The 16,762-nt window shown below is 38.9% G+C and overlaps 1 protein-coding gene across 7 annotated transcripts in view; it reads left to right on the forward strand.

The window, feature by feature from the left end:
* The window catches only part of LOC145358362 (histone-lysine N-methyltransferase EHMT1-like), a 152,833-nt gene that overhangs the window by 41,445 nt on the left and 94,626 nt on the right, over positions 1-16,762 (forward strand). For 6 of the 7 annotated variants that reach the window (XM_080212323.1, XM_080212327.1, XM_080212325.1 and 3 more), the window contains exons 2-3: positions 6,066-6,150; positions 9,523-10,130. In XM_080212323.1, coding sequence (XP_080068449.1) covers positions 6,066-6,150; positions 9,523-10,130 — 693 coding nt within the window. Of the gene's footprint in view, positions 1-580; positions 599-6,065; positions 6,151-9,522; positions 10,131-16,762 lie in introns of those variants that run through there. The other variant, XM_080212326.1, reaches the window with a different exon arrangement.

A 16,762-nucleotide genomic window follows, 5' to 3' on the forward strand; every position in this document is an offset into this window, starting at 1 on the left:
TGAGAAACCATTTTATTCTTAATGTAAGGCTTTGCCTCCCAGTGTCCCATTTCGTTTTGAATAATGTCAGTATGTTTTCACAAATTTATCTGAACAGGACCCTCTTGCTGTCACTACATGATGATTAGTTGGTAGATACCAGAATCATCAAAAAATTGCTAGAACCTCTGAAACCAGCATATTTGAGCTGTATCTGGATCAGAGATCTATTTGGATGTTTTGGACAGAATTACTAAGTTAGCAAATCTAACTTTGATTGTCACGGTGACAGTAATCCTGCAAGTTGCAATGCCTGACAACCGCTACAGCTGTTTGGGTGCATGCTATGTACAGCACAGCAGGAAACCATTGAGCATGTCATGCCAGTGGTAACTCTTCAATTTAAAGTGTCTGCTCTAATTCCATTTCCCAGACTTTTCCCCAGATCTTTTATATTCTTTTTCAAATATGACTCTCTGCCTTATTATCAGTTTGCATGAAAAAATCATTTTTTATTCTCTCAAAATCTTTCATAATTTTGAAAATGTCTTTTACCTTCTCTGTTCCAGGGGAATAAAGTCTTTCTCCACAATTATCATGTGTAATTCCTAATATTCTGGTGAGTCTTCACTGTCTCTTGCCATGACTGGTACTCTCCCCAAAACCAGATGCACAAAATGAAATGCAGTACTGCAAGTGTGGCTTATCCAATATCTTAAGTAAATTCAATAACATTGCATTGCTTGATAGTCAGTGCACATGTGTATTAGAATTTAATTTGCATTTTAATAGCCTTTTTGATCTGCAGCCTTTGTAAATCTATCTACCCGTAATACATATCTTTCTTTCCCTAATTGGTGAAGTCTTACAGTTTATTGTCGTGTGCATTTACTGCAATTTCAAAATGTGTTACAAATTTTACTGTGAACCTCCATCTGTAACTTTTTAAAAAAAATGCAGAATCCAGTGAGATAGTATATAAATATTTAAAATGACAAAATGATAAGAGAATAGAAAGAAGAATACTGTTTCCAGTAATTGACGGATCTAGAATGGAGTCATACATAAAAGATTAACAAATTTATAGTTTATATAGCTTTACAGCTAATGAGCTACTTTTGAAATGCAGTCAGTTGTTATAGGAAACATGGCAAGGTTCCCATAAAAAGCAGAGCGATAGTGACCAGGTTATATTCTGTGTTGTTTGAGGGATAAATATTGGCTAAGACACTAGGGTAACTCCCTGTTATTTGACAAAGCGTCATGGGATTTTAGTTTTTATTCTTTCGTGGGATGTAGACATTGCTGGTAAAGCAAACCCATTGGCCCTTCAGAAAATGGTGGTGAACTTTTGCAGTCTGTCTGGTGCATGTACTCCTACACTGCTGTTAGGAAGGAAGTTCCAGGGTTTTGATCCAGCGAGAGCAAAGGAATAGTGATATAATTCCAAGGTAGAATGGTGTGCGCCTTGGAGAGGAACTTGCAGGTGGTGGTATTGTTGCTCTTGTCCCTCTAGATGGTAGCGGTCATGGATGTGGAAGATGCTATCGAAGGAACCTTGGTAAGTTCCTGCAGTGCATTTTGTAGATAGTATAATGCTGCAACTATGCATCTGTGGCAGAGGGAGTGAATGTTGAAGAATGTGCTGCCAATCAAATGGATTACTTTATCTGAATGGTCTTGAGCTGCACTCGTCCAGGAAAATGGAGAGTATTCCATCACACTCCTGTATTTTGTAGATGGTCAACAAGCTTTGAGGAGTCAGGAGGTGAGTTCTTTTACATCCACCTTTTGGACTTTAACATGATGTTGTGAGACTTCTTACTGTGTCCACCCCAGTCCAACGCTGGCATCTCCTCATCGCGTCCACCTTAAACGCCTTATTTGAAAGACAACACTTGCAACAATGCTGCACTGTAGTGTCAGTCTTGATTTGTGTGCTCAAGCCCTGGAAGTGGGACTTGAACCCATAACCTGCTGAGTAAGAGGCATTAAACGCAAGAAACATTTGTTAACAAAGTTGTGAGACTGTCAAATTCACTCCTATGGTTACTTGTTCAGACATGAACTGTACTAACTTTCATGATCAAATTGGATGGGTGGATGGAAAAACAAAGGCCTAAAAGGAGAAGAAAACCAGTGGGAAAATTTGATCTGAACTATTTGCTTACAGCAAGAATAAATTTCAACATTGACTGTTAAGGTAAATGGCTGGTTACCCCGTTCAATGTTTTTGTTTGCACATTTCATAAGCCTATTTTAGGTTTTTGTGCATTCTCAGTCTGTCAGGTTCCTTAATTGTGTAATGAGGAAAGTTCAGTGATTATTCCTCCAGCCCCGATGCCCAAATCATTTATACAAGTGCAAGCCAAAATTTATTCCTGTAACATGCACTTATACACACTCTTGTAATTTTCTCAATTGGAGAACCGGTCCAGAAATGGACTGAATGGCCTCCTCCCAGACTGTAATATTCTGTGAAGAACTTCCATTTACACTCTTCAATTGGCCTTCCAAACATCCCTTTATCTATGCTGCTATTTTCCTACAAGAGTAACTACACTTTTAAAAATATACTTCGTTGGTTTTGAATCTCTCTGGGATAGCCTGAGGTTGTGGATGGTGCTATTTAAATGCAAATGTTTTCTTTCTGCCTTCATTTTGACAAGCTTGTTCTGCAAGAACATTAGAAAAAGGAACAGGAGTAGGCTGTTTGCCCACAGCCCTTTGAATGAAGGAATTTCTCTTCATCCCAATCCTGAAAGGCCAATCCCTTATTCTCAGACTGGCGTTGTGATTTAGATTTCCCAGTCAGGCGTGACATTTTATTAGTATCAACTCTGTCATGTTTCTGAAGAATTATATGTTTCAATTGGATCACCTCTCATTTTTCTAAACTTTAGAAAATATCACTGTCTATGCGGAATCTGCACATTCTTTCTGTGGCTGAGTGGGTTTTCTCCAGATGCTCCAGTTTCCTCCCACAGTCTAAAAGACATGCTGGTTAGGTCCGTTGGCCGTGCTCAATTCCCCCCCCCCCCGTGTACCTGAGCGAGTGCCAGACTGTGGCAACTAGGGGATTTTCACAGTAACTTCATTGCAGTAATAGTATAAGCTTACTTGTGGCACTAATAAATAAACTTAACAATATATGCCTAGTCCATCCAATCTTTTCTTGCAGGAGAAATTCCTCATTCGAGGAACACAAGTCCCACGAAATAGTTTCCACAAGTTGATGTATTCCATATCTGTCATATTCCTTTTATACATTGTGAATTTCTCCAGGACTAATTTCACCTCGTTATTGGCTCCAAAACTTACTTGAAATTGAAATAAAACTAACTAGCATAAAATTTTCAAACTTAGTCCTTTTCTTATGTCTTCCACAGTGTGTTCACTTATCAGTTATTTGACATAATACCCATTTCCAAATTGTTTTGCAACATTAAAGGTAACCAAACTATAGGTTCCCCAATTTCCCTGGTAATTCAAAAAAGTTGCAATGCTTGAACATATTCCTTTTGTTTGCAGAGAACTGGTCACTTAAATGAGCCAGATTACAAGCTTGACCAATTTTCTCAAATTGGTTGTTGATGTAGCTATTAGCATACTCAGATTTGTTTAGCAAGTGCTTCCTAATCGCTGGATCACATCAAAAAGTAGATGTTTTGGGTTTTGCAAATGTGGACTAGTTGAGTATGGAGTATACTCTGCCCTCCAAACAACTAAGGGAGCAGCTTGTTGAATTTAATCAACCAATTGTTGAAACGTATGGACTGTGTAAAGTCACCATAGTCCCAGATGACAACAGGCTGCTCTCTCCTTCAAAGGGGCAAACTGACTGGTGGTGATTTTAACCTGAGGATTACCACACCTCAGATGAGGTGCAAGGCCAAAAAGGTAGGCCTTAATGAATAACCCCAGCTGCGACAGGAATTGAGCCTGTGCTATTGGCAACACCTTGCATCACGAACCAGCTCTCCAGCCAACTGAGCGAACCGGCTATGAATAGCATTGCGCTGAAATTCCTACATGATGTTGATCAATTTTGTTGTAGTCAGAATTTCTTTTTGGACCGGTGGCAGCATCCTATTTAGTGGAAAATACCACTTGTGTAGCCCTTACATAGTAATAGCGTGGAACAGCTTGCTTAACCTATTCAAATTTTTGAGATACTAATCTTCCAAGGTGAGCAATTAACTAAAATCCAATTTATAAGGATTACTGATGATGCCAATCTGATGAACCCTTTCACATCTCACCATATATGGTAATGGGTACTAGTAGACTTGCAGTAGTCATGGAAAACCGATTAACATATAGGCTTATTAGTAAACAGAAGAATAAAGAAAGAAGAAGTGGCAGAAATACTAAATAAGTGCTTACTTATTTTTGTAATGGAGGTAGATATTGAATTTTTCAAGTTAGTAGAGATTGTTTTACAAAGAAAGATGGTGTTAAAGAAGTTACGGAAAACAAGGAGAGACAATTAATAGGACCTCACTGTTTGCACCCAAAGATCCCAAGGGAAGTTTGGAAGAAAATAATGGAGGAGTTGATTTCCTGAAACTCAGTGGAAGGGAAGGTGGTGCCAGAGAACTGGAGTTGACAAATGTTTCTGCCCTCTTAAGAAAAGGAGATGGCAATAAAATAGGAAATTATAGGCCAGTTAATCTTAGGTAAACTACCAGAGCCTATAATGCAGAATGAAATTAATATGCTGAAGGACATATTTGGCGCTTGGAATCGACATAGATTTTGAAAAGAAAGGATATGTTTCACCAACCTCCGACGGTAGAGGATAAAGGTAGTACAGTAAATGTTTTTTCAATGAAGTATTTGCTGCTGTACCACAAATGAATCATAAGAATAAAAAAATCACACGGAGTTAAGAGAAATGTGGCTTTGTAAAAGGAGACAATTTGAGGGCAGAAAACCAAAGGCAGAATGAAGGAAGTGGTTTTGGTCTGGAAAAGTGTGATGGGTGATTTTTCTCAGAGGTTTTTATTTGGGCCATTTTCTATCGTTTTGGATATTAATATATACCAGTATCCTATATGTTAATCTGTACTTAGGAATTGAGGGAATAAATTGGAGATGATGACAAACATTGTAAAGGACAGAAGGTGGTTTTGGAAATGAATAGGATGGGCAAACAGATTGGGAATGCAAGTCAATGTAGTAAACACTGAATTATAGTTTCCTCGCTTTGATGTTTCCATCTTACCCAACATTGGGAAAATGTGACAGTTCTTGGAGAGAGTAACACCTCAATGTTTTTGAGTATTGCAAGTACATAGACTTATATTACCCTGACTTAAAGGAGTACATCCAAAATAGTGAATTGAACGTCCTTGCCTGGACTTACAAAGTGTTCCACTGGAACATGATGAATACAGCTTAACACTCTGATTTATTATCTTTTTGTTTATTTTACAAAAGGAATGTGTTGTTGCTCTTAATGTTATTTTCATTAAAGTAATGCATTGCATGCCAATGGGTTATGCCAGTACACCATTTTTGTTTTATAGAATATGTGTGCATTGTACTCCAACTGTTTACCTTATGTTCTGGATATTTTCCCCCTAATTGGTGATTTTGTTTCAGTTTAAGCTAATCCTTGTTTCTTAACAAATTGGGGGAAAGTTAGAAAACGTCAGTGTAGACTGGAGTTAGCAGCAGACTGTGAGTGTGATCTTGCCGTCCAATCACACCATGCTCCCACTGCAGTGAAGATGGAGAATTTGGCGACAAGCCAAAACTCTGTTCACTGCAGCAGGATGGGAAAAACCTGCTGGTGTGAACAGTCAAAAGATTCAGGCCTCTTTTATTTCTGTGTGTTTGTGAAATTTATCTTGTTAGAAAAGGTTAATTTTATAAGGTAACAGTCATTGACGTTGAACTCATTTGATGAAAGCTCAGTGAATACTGTTTCTTTGTTGGTCACTGAGTCTTAGTATAGAAAAAAGTGCAAGTGGTGAATAATAAACTTTTAATTCAACCTATTTAAAGACTAAGTACAATTGTGTACAAGTTTATATATGTATATATTTATATCAACTAAAGTAATCTTGTTTGTACTTCAGTCTGCAGGTATGACTGGGGCAGACACTGCTATAGAAGATCGGAAGCGGGAAGTGGCAAAAGAACTATCCACTACTGAAGACCAAGGTGAATAAAGACATAAGCTCTAACTCCTAGACCCAGGTTTACACTTCTGGGATGGGTGTGCAGAGAGGGGAGAATTTCCACCTCTGTGCACTCTGCCTTTAAAAATAGCTCTCCAGTTTTTGGATTTGTGACCTGGAGGGGGGGGGGGAGGGCTGAATTAAAAGTTGGAGTGGGTAACCAGGGAAGAATTGTGGAGGAGGCTGGGTGAAAGACCTTATTCTGGGATCCAACTCTGTCTCCAAAGTTTAAAACATGAAACATCCCTCTATTCTCACTGTTTTCCTATCCCCAACTTTCCACAAACTTCTCATATCCCATCCATGGCAATCCATACCCCCCCCAACCCAGCCTCCATAACACCTCACACTCTCCCTTCCAACCCATGCACTGTCACCCACTGTGCTTTGTCCATATATCTACCATGCCAACTCACTCATTTATTACATTTAGATTCTATTAATTAAAAACAAACATTTAATTCAAATACACAATCTCTTATCACAAACTCAGGAATTCATAATCCCACATCTATAATCACTTGGCTAGTACCCTACTGTGATAATGGATGATTGCAAGATCAGTCTTGCACTAATCAAATAATGGAAGCTCTCAGGCTTATGTCAACAGACAAAGTGAAATAGCAAGTGGTTTTGCCCACTCCAAATGTTTTTTTCCTCCAAAGATTTGAAGGGCAGGATCTTTAAAAGCCTTGGCAGCTTACAAGATTCCTTTTATAGGTCCCATTGACATGTTATTCTGATTGGTTTTGACAATTGCCTTTAACATTGCTTTTCACGGTTTTGACAGTTGATGTTGATAGTCTGTTGACAGTTTCAATGAGTTTGGCAGTAATGTGTTATTACGCCTACTTTCACTATTCAGAGGGGCTCCTTGACTTCCCCAAAGGTGTCTTGGGACCAGATCGAAACTAGCATCTTACTCCTCTCCAAAGGGCTAGCCAAACAAATGCTCTAATTTACACACATCAAGTTTCACAGTGCTGACCTATCAAAATCCCACTTCAGTGGAGGTAGCTGATCCTCTGAATGGCTAACTGCTCCCGGAAACCATGCTTTTATGAAACGCACCTTGTCACCAGACCTGCTACCGCAATAATAAGAAATGTTTGTGTCTGGGAACAGATCTTAGCATTTTCAAGCATTTCTGTTGTGACAATGCAGAAATCTTCATGGTGGTGAAAATCTGGGCCATAGGTTTGCTATTTTTTTGAACACGCTGTATAAAAAAGCATTAGAATTCCATGAAGAACTTAAGTGTTCTATGAACTATAAGTATTTTCTGTTAGATTAACAGAAATTAGATTCTGTTAATCTAATTCACGCTTCATAGAAGTGCAGATTTCAAATTATGCTACCTTTGTAGATTTAATTCATAGCTAAGTTTAAAGTAAGCCATGTGGGAAGAGTATGTCTAAGCAGTTGAATAAGAAGTAAAGCTGCTGCAGTAGAATAGAAACATTGAATGTAGAAGCAGGAGTAGTCCATTTGGCCCTTAGAGCCTGCTCTTCCATTCATTTTGATCTTGGCTAATCACCAAATTCAATATCCAGATTCTGCCGCCTCCCCCCCGCCCCCCCCATATCCCTTCTTCCCTCCATTAATATCTTTCGCCCCAAGAGATGGAAGCCAGCTCCACAACTTTTGAAATTATACTGAATATATTTGATGCTGCAAAGCCCTTGAGATCTCGCAGAATTAAGTACTTGGTTTAACTCTGGTGTAGCAGGATACACTTGCTTTCAAAAAATCTGACAACAAGGTATTCCAGTAACAAATAGTGAAAAATTAATCTTCCTCAACCAAATCAAAGTAGACAGGATGCCGAGATGGAAACTGCAAATAAGCAACAGTAAAAGTAATTTCAACTAGCTGGACAATAGATGAGACATTTGAAGGATTATGATGTGGTTGACCATGTTGACAAAGAGAATATGAGGAAGAATAATTTACCACTGTTATAGAGAATGAGAACTTTCAGTCCTGCAGGAGGCTGGAAACCTGACTCGAGGAGAATGGAGCAAGAACAAGGAATACAAGATAGGGAACACAAAAAAGAAACAAAAATCTGAGACTTGGACACTAAATAATGTCAAATGGTACTTGTTGGGTTTGGCTGTTATTAAAAAGAAAAATTTGAAATACACAAATTTTCACATTCGAAAGAGATGTTTAGCTGATGATGAAATGTGTGTTTGGGAAATTGAGTTGATATCTTGAAATTCATGATTGTAGAACATAACAAAATAGAATAAAAGCATAGGAGGAAGCCATTTTCCCTATCTTTGTCTGTGTCAGCACTCTGCAAGAGCAACTTGCCTAATCCCCTTTTCCCCATAGCCCTGCAACTTTTTTCTCTTTTCAGATAACTTTGAAGGCCTTGATTGAATCTGCCTCCACCATAAAGTTTTCCAGGTCCTAACTCCTTGCTACATAAAAATGTTCTTTCCTCATTGCTTCTTCGGCCAGTCACATTAATTCAATGCCCTCTGGTTCTCGATCCACCAATGGGAACAGTCTGTATTTATTGTCAGTTCTTTCAGAATTTTGAACCTCCTTATCAAATTGCCTTTTCTCTTCTCCAAAGAGAATAGTCCAGCTTCTCTAATCTACCCACGTGATTGAAATTCCTTATTTGTGGAATCATTCTGGTGCTCCTTCTGTGCACCCTCCCGAAAGCCTTTTTTGTGTGTGAATTTGACAGTGTGAATTTAAGAGTCTGGATAAGCTATTTTGTGTTTTTCTATCCTCTTAATCAATCTGATTATATATTCTACCTAGTAACACATTTTCAAAATGTAATTGTGCAAATACTGTCTTATTTCCAAACTGACTGAGTTTAAGTAGTTTGTGAAATTTGATTATTTGAAATTATATAGTTATCAGTTAATTTAATGTAGAATAGTTCTCATGTTACAGCACTGTTTGACACTATTTAAATTTAACATAATGAAAGCTGTGTATAAAGCGGTTGTGGTGCATGTATACAGCTAACTCCTTGAACGCGATAAAGCTTAATGCGCCCTAGCCACTTTCAGCACTTCTATTATTTTTGAAGAGGTAAAACTTTAAGAATTTCCACGAAAAGTCCAAGGAGAGAAATCTGCAAATGAGTATTTTAATGAAAAAAATCTCCTCCTTACAAAGGCACAATTTAAAGATAATTTTCCAAATATAATTCCAAAAATAATTTTCCAAAATTGTTTATTTGCTATGGTTATTTATTCTTGACAGGAAACTAAAAAAAGTCTTGCTGCGCACGTTAAACATTTTGCATACTGCAGTTCTCCCTTCAGTTTGTCCACTTAGTTTTTGTGGGGGGGAAGTAATGTAGCTGTTGTGACCTCTTCCACAGGAAGTGACCTCAAAGCTGCTAATTTGAGTGCCACAGAGAAGCCACTGGAAGTTTGTGAGATGTTTGCAGATGGTGAAACCAACGGTTCTTGTGGGAAGAATGAAGAGGCATCTTCAGCAAAGAATCATCAAACATCAGTTAAAAACACTCAGGACACTGTGAAAACAACATCACGGGATTTAAGTGATCTAAAGCAGATAAATGAAAATGGAATATTAGGAGAAGACAATAAGACTGTTAAAACAAGCAATCATATGAATTCAGATGATTTGACACTAACATCTTTGACGGGAAGCAATGGTTTTGTTTTAAATAGTAAACCCTTACAGCAGGTACAGACTGGGACTCCTCCTCTAATCGGTCATGCTGCCAAAACACTTCCTTCATCTCCTAGCAAGGCTGGAGGAGTTAACAAGGTAAAAAACTTAAGTGCAGTTGAAGTTCTGCAAAGCCAAGCCATGAAACCGCTTAATGTGGCATCAGCCAAATCACAAGAAGAAAACCCAGAAGAAAATACATCTCAGGCTAAAAAACTCTCACAAGGCCTCAATGCTGAGGTCAAGGTCCACAGAGCGAGGAAGACCCTCCCTAAACTCAACTCAAATCAGGTAAGAAGTTCTTAACCTTAAAAAACAGAAATCTGAAACTGGTTACAACATTTTGCACAATTCAAGTTTTGGGATAAACTGCTTGAAACACAGGATGTCTTTCAGGAATGTTTACTTTTGTGAAAAATGTCACTTTAAAAGGGTCCAATTATGCACAGCACTGATATATAATGTAAAGATCTTTAGAATCTGCAGACTGTGCTGATAGTTTAAGGAGTGTGTGTGTTGGTGCACTTATTCAGTGGGCTGTGCCTGGTGCAAGGGAGGCATATGGTGTGCATGGAGGATTGCTGTATATGCATGCGTGCATGTGGTTTGACAAAACAAAAACAGCAGAAGGCAAGGTAAGCACGATAAAGTTGCGATGATTCAGAGATTGCATGTGGGGATGGCATTGGGAGGGATGGGAAAGATGAGATTGGCATGGAAGGGAGAGTTTGAGATGATGACATCAATCATCGATACAACTTATTGTTCAAAAGTTATTCTTCAGGCTAGAAGTGAAGGTGTGCTCGATTTGAATGCAAATGTTTTAGAAAGTCGTCAGATGAACTAAAAGAGTACAGTACAGCACAGTGGCATTGATTCATAGAACCATAGAAAAGTTACAGCACAGACTGAGGTCATTTGGTCCATCTTGTACATACCAGCCCAGAGACACCCTTTATTATCCCACCTTCTGGCCCATAGTTTTGTAGCTTACAGCACTTAAGGTGCAGATCTAGGAGCGTAGGACCTCTGCTTCCACCATCAACTCGACCAGAACTGCACGCAATGTTCCAGTTGTGTCCTCACCACTGTTTTATACAATTCCAACATTATATCCTTACTTTTATAGTCTATACCTCTGCATTCTATATACCATCTTTACAAACTTGTCTAATTGAATTGCTGCCTTTTGGGACGTATGTACTTGTACACCAAGTTCCGTCACTTCATCTACCCGTCTTAATATATTCCCATTATTGTGTATTTCCTATAACGTTTTGACCTCCCTGAATGTTGCCTCATACTTCTCTTATGTTAAAGTCCACCTGCCACTTTACCGCCTGCTCCACCAAACCATCTAATCGTTTTGCAGATTATAGCTATCCTCTACACTATCACTACTCAGCCAGTCTTTGTGCAGTCTGCAAATTTTCCCATTATGCCCCCACATTGACACCCAAATCGTTAATATGTAACACAAACTACAAGGATCCCAGCACTGAACCCTGTGGAACACAACTTGAAACATCTTTCGCATGGGCAACCATCAACTGTTAACCTTTGTTTCATGTTACTTTTGATCCAGTTTCAAATTCCAAACTGATTCCAGTTTCCTGTTACTTTTGATCTATATCCCATGAGCAAGTCCAACAGGTTTATTTGGGAACACGCGTTTTCGGAGCGCTGTTCCTTCATCAGTTGAGTGCCTTCATCAAGAGCAGTGCTCTGAAAGCTCGTGATTCCAAATAAACCTGTTTAGACTTTAACCAGGTATTGTGAGACTTCTAAATGTATCCATCCCAGTCCAATGCCGGCATTTCCACATCATCCCTGACGAGTCCATGCCTTTCTGTGTGACAGTTAATCCTATCTCTCAGGATTGATTCTACTAATTTGCCTACCACCTAACTAACTATAATTGTTTGGCATTTCCTTTGATCCCTTTTTAAACAATAGAACTATGTTTGCATTTCTTCAGTCCCCCAGTGTTTTCTAGTGAGGATTGGAAAATCATCCTCAGAACATCTGCTATCTCCTCCCTGACTCTGTCAGCAGCCTTGGAAACAGTCCATCTGGCTCTGGCGACTTATCAACTTTCAAGGATTCTAACCCTTATTTTCTTTTCATGATTATTCCAACCAATGTTGCAGTGTTCCTCCTGAATCACTAAATCTGCATCATCTCTTCATTGTAAACATGGAGACAAAATATTCATTTAAAACCCTTCCCACAGCCACTGCATCTACATACAAGTTTCTGTTTTCATCTCTGATAGGTCCCAGTTTTTCCTAACCTTTTTGCCATGATATACTGGTAAAAACATCTTTATGTTTTCTTTAACTTTACTTGCTAATTTTTTTTCATGCCCTCTCTTTAATTTCCTTATTTCCTTTTTTATTTTGTCCCTGCACTTCCTATATTCATCAAGGCTATTTGCAGTGCTTAGTTCTTTGTGCCTATCATGCACTTTTTTTTGTTGTTTGATCTTCCCTGGTATTCTTCTAGACACAATAAGGAGTCTCACAACACCAGGTTAAAGTCTAATCGGTATTCTGTAAACTGTGTGAACCTTTATGTGCTCTGTTTGTGATCAGAACTCCCTCACCTGATGAAGGGGCAAACCCCAAAAGCTAGTGGCGTTTACTACAAAATAAACCTGTTGGACTTTAACCTGGTGTTGTGAGACTTCTCACTGCATTTACCCCAGTCCAATGCCGGCATCTCCACATCATTCTTCGAAACAACCAGGGGGGTCTAAATTTGGCAGTCTGACTCTTAATTTGGAGGGGACACGTCTACTTTGTACATTTAGGATCTCACTTTTTAGTGCTTCCCATTGATTTATTCTCTAGCAGTGCTGTCCAGTCCACCTCAACCAAGTACTTTCTTATTCGTGCAAAATTTGGCTATCCCCCAGTTCAAAACTTTTATTCCAGCTTTAGCTCTGTCCTTTTCCATGGTAATGTTAAATCTAACTCAATTGTGATCACCATCCCCAATTATCCCCCACTATGGTCACCAACTATCATTTCACCCACTTACCCTTCTTCGTTCCCCAAGACTAGGTCTAGAATTGCGTCTCCTCTTGTTGGGTTGTCATTAATTGGTTGAAAAAAATTTCCTGGACCCGTGGCATAAATTCATCTCCCTCATTGCACCTTGTATTGTTTGAATCCCAGTTGATTGGGATGGTTAAAGTCTCCTACAATTATTGCCTTCTTGTTCTTATAGCCATAATTTGCCTACATATTTTTTCTATCTCCTTTCATTATTTGGAGGTCTGTAGTATACCCCCAGGAGTGTGACTGCCCCCTCTTTTTATTTCTAAGCTCAACCCATAAAGCTTCGTTTGTTGACTTGTTCAGTGCATCATCCTTATCACAAGATGCTAAGCAGTTTATACACTCCGAGAGTTTCTACAGTCTAACTCTAACTGGCATGCCAGTGCACAAACTTAATTTTTCCTTCCTTGAGAATTTATAATGTTTCCCCTAAACTTGAAACTCAAGCAAGGACTGTTGTGCAGCAAGACTGGTAGTTAAAAGCTGCTTTCTTGGATGATTGATAGATGCTGAAATTATAATTGACAGACTAAGAAAATAAAGTGCTTATTTCTCAAATAATATGAGCCCATCAGACATGAGCCTGCCATTTCAACTCTGGAGAAGTCCGTTTCCAATTAGACTTTCATATTCTCTAACTATAAACAAGTGACAAGATCAGATTCTTGACAAAATTTACATTTATGTTCCCAGACTTTTTTGAACGCATGGACAATTTTATACAGCTTTTTGCATTGTGAAATGGTGATTCTGTTAAGAAGTAGTGTTGCAATAAAGACACTAATTTGGCTGCAAATATTTTCAGTAAATTTTGCTTTGATATCGGTTTAATAATTTTGAAAGTCCAACAATGAAACATTCCCACAAACTGGCTGCATTTAAAACCTTAATAATGTGAGAGTACCAACAGTTGGTGAAACAGTATTAAGTCACATTGCGGGGGGAAGGCGGTTTTCTGGGTAAGTAGTGCTCGTGGAAACTATCCAAAATTAAAATGCTAAATAATTGACTGGTATGTGTTGTTTTCATAGTGCAATTTGTTGAATTTCAACTTCCTGAAATTAGTCTGGTAGTCTGTTTTATAATACTGGAGTCTTTTTAAGATGGTATTTTACTGCAAATTAAACAAGTAATGAGCCTGAGAGACTGCGTAAGAAGATGACCACAATGAACCAAATTGAGATATTTCCAACAAATTGAACATCACAACTTGCTGTTGTATAGCATTTAATGTAGAAAAATGTCCGATGCTGATTCCCAGAATGAGTCATGATCTTAGGCAGTCCTTTGGGATCAAGGATGAGTTCTTCCTACTCCAACTTTATGGATTCTAAGATGGCTGATCTGCCAACTTCACCACAATAAGAAGTCTCACAACACCAGGTTAGAGTCCAACCAGTTTATTTGATAGTAATCTTACAAGCTTTCGGAAACAGTGTTCCTTCGTCAGGTGTGTGGAAGGTTCCGCACACCTGACGAAGGAACGCCGTTTCTGAAAGCTTGTAAGATTACTATCAAATAAACTAGTTGGACTCTAACCTGGTGTTGTGAGACTTCTTATTGTGTTTACCCCAGTCCAACGCTGGCATCTCTACAACTTTGCCACATGCAGAGCAAATGGTGCTTAGATGGTGAGGTTAAGTTTGCACACGTTCTCTGTTGCCTCAACTTCACCTTTGCTTTTCTCGACAAAGTCTGATTGTGTTCAGTGAATTCCCAAATTAATCTCCTTCATTTTGGTTGGCCAGGAATTCCCCTGAGTGGGTGGGACGTTTGACATCTTCAGGATGCTTTAAAGACATCCCTAAGCCCTTCCTGTTGTCATCCTGGGATTCCTCTGCCATGGCCAGGTTCTGTGTGGAATCACAGTGAGACAAATATGGACATTGAGCCAGTGATAGAAGGACGTTTGTCGAAAAGCTTGACCAAAGAGAATGACATAAAAGACAGTCTTTAAAAAGAAGGAAATCACGAGATTGAGAACTTTAGGGAGGATATTCCAAACTCTGGGGAACCAAACTGTCTGTGAAAAGGTAAAGACGCCATAGTCCCAGGTGACTATAGACTGCTCTCTGCTTTGATGAGAGCTGACTGGTGGTGATTTTAATCTGAGAATCACAACACCTCAGGCAAGAGGCAAGGTTGAGAAGGCGGGCCTTCATGATTAACCACAACTAGTATGGGAATTGAACCCATGTTATTGTTGTCAGTCTGCATCACAAACCAGGTGTTCAACCAGTTGAGCTAACTGACTCTCCGTAACTGTAGAACTGGATCATGAGGGCACTTATTGAAGCTAACCCTATGAGTGTATATGGTGTTGTCAGGAGGCAGTATGTGGATAAGGATGAAGAGGCCAAGGGCGGATCCTTCTGGAAATCCAGAGCTGATACTTTGGAGATGAGATTGTTGGAGATACTTTGCTTTTGACTTCATAAGTAAGAATGGAGCCTAGAGAGGAGTACCACTTTACTGGAGAATGGAAGAAAGCTGTTAGTGGTGGATAGTTTTGTCAGTGGATGATACCATCATCCACAAAGACCTTGTGGATGATGATATCATTTGTGACTGATTTAGGGCTGTTTCAGTGCCCTGGCAAAGTTGAAGAACTGGTTGGAGTGATTGAAAGGTGAAGTTGTTGGAAAGGGCGCATAAGTTCAGGTACTACATATGGCCAAAGAGCTTGGTGAGAAAAAGGAAGTTCTAGATCATACAGCAATTTGTATAGACTGAGGACTCAAAATGTTAGTTAAGGAGAGAAAACTATTTATATTGCTAGCTAGTATGAAGGGCCAGAAGAGAAGTTGGAAGTTCAGTAGTTTAGTAGGAATGGAGTCAAATTAACAACATATGGGATCATGGACAAGTTAAGATCAGAGAGGGCATGAAAGGAGATTGGGGAGAAACTGGATACAGATGCATGTTCAGCAGTGGAACGTGATGGAGTCCAGTTATGCTTGTTGGGCAGAGAAGGAGAAGAGAGCAGCTGAATGGATTGTTATTGATGGAGTTCATGAGCTGCTTTTATTTGTTGGAAGTGTGGGTGGAAGCAGAAGAGGAGACTGGTGTTAGTGGAGAAGAGAAGCCAGCGCTGGTTATTATTCTCTTGAATGATGCTGGAGCTGTGAGCTGATTTGCCAGAGGCATGGGAGGCCCAACAACAGCATTTAATGTGATCCAGCTAGTTTGGATGATAGCTGAACTTGTGCACCAGATATGTTTGAGTGTGTCAAAACATGTGAAATTCCTTGCGACTTCATTTGTAGATAATGATATTGGAGACTAATATGCAACAAGAAAACCTATCCTATTTTCTGGATTATATTAGATTTCTTTTATTTCAAATATCTACAGTGCACTTGTTATCATTTGAAGTTGGCTTTTGAATTGTGATGGCTCATGGTTTTCTAGAAGAACCCCAGTAATAAGTTAGGTAACTGACTGTTAGACATTGCCCGCCTGCTAGAATGTTAATATCTACACAATGAATAGTGCCAGAATATGTTTAGGTTTATTTTTTAAAAGGCGAATAACTGAATTGTCAATTCCTCTGAATAGAATATGTTTATATTCTGTTGATATCCCCGAGTAGATATTTTTCTAGAATTTTCCCTGTATTGCAATCAACAAATTTGAGTTGTGACTCCCAAATCCGAAAATTGCCAGATGTATTTTGTGAACTGCTGTTATACCGTCCTCAATAAAATAAAGTACCCAATTCCCAAAAGTTGCCACATTTTGCCAATTATTGTTACCACTAATCACTAAGATTACAATTTAGTCGGTATCTTGAGACTGAAGCTAAGTTTCTTGCTCAGGAAACTGTGGTAAGAAACCTATTGTCTTTGTTTTAAAAGTTAA

The sequence above is a fragment of the Carcharhinus amblyrhynchos genome, chromosome 25 (assembly GCF_965287045.1).
Source record: "Carcharhinus amblyrhynchos chromosome 25, sCarAmb.v2.hapA, whole genome shotgun sequence".
Classification (NCBI taxonomy): Eukaryota; Metazoa; Chordata; class Chondrichthyes; order Carcharhiniformes; family Carcharhinidae; genus Carcharhinus; species Carcharhinus amblyrhynchos.